This window comes from Gymnodraco acuticeps, unplaced genomic scaffold (assembly GCF_902827175.1).
Source record: "Gymnodraco acuticeps unplaced genomic scaffold, fGymAcu1.1, whole genome shotgun sequence".
NCBI classification, from domain to species: Eukaryota; Metazoa; Chordata; class Actinopteri; order Perciformes; family Bathydraconidae; genus Gymnodraco; species Gymnodraco acuticeps.
Window position 1 is genome coordinate 1,914 of NW_022991657.1, and position 6,201 is coordinate 8,114.

Sequence of the window (6,201 nt, forward strand, 5' to 3'; positions counted from 1 at the left end):
TGGAAGCACGGGAGCTGGTGAAAAAGGACACAATTGTATCTTTCATGTATTTACCGGTGTATATAAAGGATGATATGATATTGCGGAAACTGTTGGACTGGGGGGTGAAACCTGTTTCAAGGGTGATAAGGAGGTGTGTGCAGGGGACAAAAATAGCAGATGGCACGAGGTATCTGAGGGTGGAGTTTGGGGGAGAGGTCAAATCCCTCCCGTATTCAACCAAGTTTGAAGGGGTGGGGGGAGTGGAGTTTTATAATGTGAAGCATGATGGGCAGAGCCATGTGTGTCATAACTGTCTTAGGCCAGGGCACATTTATAGAGAGTGCCCGGCTATTATGTGCCTTAGGTGTAGGGGGTCGGGGCATCTTGCGAGGAACTGTGGGATGGGGAGGGAGAGGAGAGAAGGGAGGGAGCAAGGGCCCCAAAAGGGAGCAGAGGGGGGAAGAGGAGTCATTCCCCCCCCCGGAAGGCCCCAATTCTAAGCCCCCTCCCCCCCCCCCTAAAAAGTGGGGTGGAGAGGGTGAGTTGGGGCCTGAAGGTGTGGGCAAAAATGACGAGGGGAGGATGGAAGAGGGTGAGGATGTGGGTGGAGAGGGTGAAGCGGAAAGAAAAAGAAAACGAGAGGGGGGAAGTAGTGGTGATGATGATGGGGAAAGTGATGATGATGAAGGTGATGGTGGTGGTGTTGATGAAGGGTCTGTGTGTGGGAATGATGGGGGTGATGTGGGTGGAGAAGGGGTAACAGGGGGGAAAAAACAGCGAGAGGAGGGAAGTGAGGGTGTTGGGAATGGTGAGGGTGGTGTGGACAGTGGTTTGGGTGATGTTGATGATGGGGGGGATGGTGATGGTGATGATGAAGGGGGTGAGGGTGATGGTGAGGAAAGTGGTGAGGATGAAGGAAGTTCCAGTTCCATTTTCGAGAGTGATGAGGGAATGAATGTGGAAGGGAATGAGGGTGAGAGAGTAAGTGGGGTTGATGATTATGCAGGGGAGAGAGACGAGAAGAAGGAGAGAATGGGCAGGGAAAATAGGGTTGTAGATATAGGGGGGGAAAATGAAAAGGGGGAGTGGGGGTGGGAGGAGAGTACAGATATAAGGTATGATGTGACGGTTAGCCGAAGGAAGTATGGAGTGGAAAAAGGGGAAACGAAGGAAAAGTGGGAGAAGTATTGGAAAAGAAAGAAATTACGGACGATAAGGGTGTCCCGGGAAGAGATGGACAGTGATGAAAGGGAGAATGAAGAGTAACTGATGGAGGTGAAAGATTGGGGAAAAATGGAATGCAAAAGGTGATGGGGAATATATGTTTTATTTATGCATGGTTGAATTTGGGAATGAGAATTGAGTTGTTATAGATGTTTGTTTTTTATTTTTATTGATTTGGGTGGAAGCCTGGGGTTTCCTCCTATGTTGTGGGGAACTGTAAGGGGGACAAATGTGGTATAATGATTGGATGGAAGCCTTGGGGTCCTTTTTTTTTAGGACTGGTAAGGTGGACAATAATGAAAGTTTTTAAAATGTAACTGTGTACTTGTTATGTTTTTTAAACGATTATAATAAAAAAAATTAAAAAAAAGCGCGCCCGATCTCGTCCGATCTCGGAAGCTAAGCAGGGTCGGGCCGGGTCAGTACTTGGATGGGAGACCGCCTGGGAATACCCGGTGCTGTAAGCTTTTTGTTGTTAAATACAGGCACATCAATGGTGATAAGATACCATTTGTAACCGAAAATAGCATGCTAAACGTGGGTAGATTAGTTTCAAAGGGCGTGGGGACTGTTTTAATTCAGTTTACAATTAAAATGGGTCAAATGGATCCCGAAATAGTGCCTCATAATGCAGGTAGAGTCCCCTGATAACTACCCTTGCATTCCTCCACAGGCTAAATAAGTATAAGTTAACTTTTGGAAGAACCAGAGAAAGGGATTAAAATGGATCAAATGGATCCCGAAATAGTGCCTCATAATGCAGGTAGAGTCCCCTGATAACTACCCTTGCATTCATCCACAGGCTAAATAAGTATAAGTTAACTGTTGGAAGAACCAGAGAAAGGGGTTAAAATGGTGAAAATGGATCCCAAAATAGTGCCTCATAATAAGATTTGACATGGGCAAACAGGCTATCTCAGACTTCCATGACATACACCGGGAAAACCACCTCACTTTGGCCCCTCACAGAGACCCAAAACACGGACTACAGACCTCCAGCATATATACCTGACATGCGTACTTCCATAACCTCGCGCACCTTGGGACCCCGGGCCCCCGAACTTAAGCACTCCCCCACGGACTAAACCCAGATGATTTCACCCTCAAGAAACTCGTGCCCCTGGTAACCTATAAGGGGGTCTATTTTGCGGTGCTTTACAGTCCGCCCATCAGACTCCATAGTCGGACTTATTCACAGCAGCACCACCCACCCTCCTGTGGAGGATGTTCTCATGGCCCTGGTAATCTATAAGGGGGTGTATTTTGCGGTGCTTTACAGTCCGCCCATCAGACTCCATAGTCGGACTTATTCACAGCAGCACCACCCACCCTCCTGTGGAGGATGTTCTCATGGCCCTGGTAACCTATAAGGGGGTCTATTTTGCGGTGCTTTACAGTCCGCCCATCAGACTCCATAGTCGGACTTATTCACAGCAGCACCACCCACCCTCCTGTGGAGGATGTTCTCATGGCCCTGGTAACCTATAAGGGGGTCTATTTTGCGGTGCTTTACAGTCCGCCCATCAGACTCCATAGTCGGACTTATTCACAGCAGCACCACCCACCCTCCTGTGGAGGATGTTCTCATGGCCCTGGTAACCTATAAGGGGGTCTATTTTGCGGTGCTTTACAGTCCGCCCATCAGACTCCATAGTCGGACTTATTCACAGCAGCAGCACCACCCACCCTCCTGTGGAGGATGTTCTCATGGCCCTGGTAATACTTAAAGGTGGTGTATTTTGCGGTGCTTTACCGTCCGCACATCGGCATCCATAGTCGGACTTATTCACCGCAGCACCACCTGCCCTGCTGGAGGTTCACACTTTAACTTGTTTTACCCTCGTCTGCCTTACACATCCTCCCACACTTGAGCCATCCTCACTCGGACTAAACTCACCCACCAGAACCACATGCCCCTGGGGACCTTGAAGGAGTTTCACAATTATTTTTTGTGGTAAAATGACTTTATTTAAACACATAAATACAACATAGAACATAGAAACATTAACATACAGGTATTTGCACACGTGAATGTCTAAAATCGGTACATTTTGGTCCACTTCCATTCTCCTCGACTGTTGACTATTCCTTTAATCCCGATTTAATTCCTCGTCTGTGGAAGACGACAATTCTGTGGTGTCATTGTATATAACGGTGCTAAGGGCCTCATCAGAGCTGCTTGTGTCCCCTGAGCAAATGTCTATTTCTGAGGCTGATTCTTCAGCTTCAGCTCCTGCTTGAACCGCTGCTTCTGCTCCAGATTTAGCTGCTGCAACCAATGAGTCAGTAAACATGTTGCGTATCTCCGCAGCCTCCTTTATGTCCGGCATGAATGCATAAAACCTGTCAGCAGTATGCGTATTGTGGCACATAAAGTCGGATAGCTTTTTACGGTTCACCGGTTCATGGAACTTCTTGGCCTGAAAAAAAAATTAGTGGATGTAACTTGTGTCATGCGGGATGCAACCAGACAATATGTTATATTCTACTTACATTGTCAGCGAGGGCAGTGCGGAGCTCTGTGAACGTGATGGTACCTTGAAGCCCCACATCTTTCCATGCCATTCTCAAGTCGCGGCTTAAATTTTGTGAGGGTCCTCTCCCCTCTGTGAACAGGAAGAATTGGCTATGCCTACAGGGTAAGGATTGTTTTATCTCCATCCACCTCTTCATCCAATCGAACTCCTGTTTTGACAGGTGCAATTGCGCTTCCCCAAACGCATTGGCCGTCTTGTGTTCTTTGACGTGAATTAAATAGCCATATTAATTCCCCCGTTTTCCCGCATCTATGAATTCAGCATTAGTGAGGTTGGCGTACACACCCGGGCGATGACCGTAGAGGCAGCTCCAATTGAGAGTGATGTACCCATAAAGCAAGTAACGTGTTGCGTTGGTTGGATTGATTGCCATCTGTTCAAGAAGTTCTGGAATGCGCCTCTTAGCAGCAGTCATGCAGGACAAAAGGTCTGCCTGGCATGGCAGATTGTCTATTTTGTTCCGCTTCACAGCCATTTGGTGTACCACTACCTTTCGCTTCAGGGACCGCAGGCCGGACTTCACCTCTTGCGTGATATAGCGCAAATCGTGTCGATTTATCCGGGTCCACGGACATGGTGCGTCACACATGTAATTCACAAAATGTGCCACATTTTTCAGGTAAAAGGCAGCCGTTGTGACTTTCTTCCCAGAATCCATTAAGCTTTGGGGCCAGGAACGGATCCTTTTCACATCTCTAAGGAACAGCCAATTGCACATGAGTGTACGATCGTGTATCATATACAGGATGAATGTTTTGATACGGCTGACCCTTGAAATTGTATTTTCTCTCTGCTTTGGCGTAGGGTCGATTCCATTGAGATGTTCCCCGTAAGCTTTGATGTACTCCTCCATGAGTCCAGGTAGCTTGATCTTCCGCATTGTATTCCCGCGTCCCTTTCCAGAGGACCCGGGGGAGAAATGGGGAGGGACCGATTGTTCAGCCGTGGTCGTGCTGCAGGAAGCTACAGCCACTGATTCATCTTCAATAAACTCAGTGTGTGTCTCGGCCCTCGGTTGATTTGTATTTAGTTGCTTCTGCAGCTTGTAGCGCAGGGTCCTCACCTCATTCAAAAGAATGTCCCTCTCAGCACTTGTTTCCCGACAGTACTGGTTTTCACAGACCGTATGTGGGGAGAGGGCTGGAGGGTGTCCCAGAACGTCCTCATCTGTATCAAATACATCATCCACAGCGGTTCTCATTTCTATAGCAGGGATACTTTGCCGGAGAGCCTGTAGCTTATCCATTGCTACTTTTTTCTTGATCTTACGAAGGGCCACACGTACCTCCTCCGGGGATAGCTCTCTGTGATCTTTGATTAGATGGCGGTCAAGTCTGGTACCGTGATATTCGCATCCGACAATAATACAGGCATGGCACCTTATATTGATCCTTCCATTTGCAATTGATAGAATGATGCTCCTCTCCTTGGTGTTGTGCACACGGTGCGTGTTTTTCAGGTGCTTACTCAGAGCTAGGTAGGGCTTCTTGCACAGCGGACACTTTGGAGGCATATCGTATTTAAATGTGTTCGAACACAGAGTGCATATGGGCTTTTCATTCACATTTTCACAAGACAGTTTTGGGTACGACAACGTGGGGATAACAGTACCTTCCGGGCGCTCCGTCCCGGGGGAAGAAAGCATTGAACCCATCGCACCTGCCCCCGGAGGAGGCAGAGGAATCAGGTACCCGGAGGGCGCACGGTGGACGGTCAGGGCGAGGCCGCCACACCGCGCTGGAGTCAGAGTTCCGAGTGTTCGAGCCGGGTCCCGGTGAAAAGCAGGACGGAGCACCCGGCAGGAGCCTCCAGCAGACCCCCCCGCGCGGTTCCCTCGTCCCTCGGAAGAGGCAGAGAGGTGGGTGTTTTTCATCTGCTGGCGGGTTGCCGGGGAGAACGCCCTGCTCGGGAGCCAGGCTCAGGGTGAGTGGCAGTGGGTACCCGCGCATTTGCCTTTTACAGCGGGAGCACAAGCTGGTCTCGGGGAGGGAGAAAAGAGAGGACCAAGGCCCTCCCCTCAAACACACCCCTCAATTTTGACAAGACAAACGGCAAGAAGAGTCCAATTTATACTCCCCTTGCATTCCTCCAGAGTCAGACAAAGTTAAAGTTAACTTTTGGAAAGAACTGTAGACAAGCGGTGAAAATGGATAAAATGTATCCGGAAATAGTGCCTCATAAGGCGGGTAGAGTCCCCTGACAACTCACCATACATTCCTCCAGAGTCAGAAAAAGTCAAAGTTAACTTTTTGGAGAACCGTAGAAAAGCGGTGAAATGGATAAAATGTATCCGAAAATAGTGCATCATAAGGCGGGTAGAGTCCCCTGACAACTCACACTACATTCCTCCAGAGTCAGAAAAAGTTCAAGTTAACTTTTGGAAGAACCGCAGAAAAGGGGTGAAAATGGATAAAATGAATCCGAAAATAGTGCATCATAAGGCGGGTAGAGTCCCCTG

The 6,201-nt window shown here is 48.6% G+C and overlaps 1 protein-coding gene across 1 annotated transcript; it reads right to left on the bottom strand.

The window, feature by feature from the left end:
* Positions 1-3,223: 3,223 nt before the first annotated feature.
* LOC117534387 lies at positions 3,224-5,961 on the bottom strand. Its single transcript, XM_034198572.1, has 2 exons — positions 3,700-5,961; positions 3,224-3,626 (listed from the first exon to the last, which is right to left on the bottom strand). Exon 1 carries the CDS (start codon positions 5,614-5,616, stop codon positions 3,970-3,972), a length of 1,647 nt encoding a protein of 548 aa, XP_034054463.1. The 5' UTR covers positions 5,617-5,961; the 3' UTR covers positions 3,224-3,626; positions 3,700-3,969.
* Between the last annotated feature and the right edge of the window lie 240 nt (positions 5,962-6,201).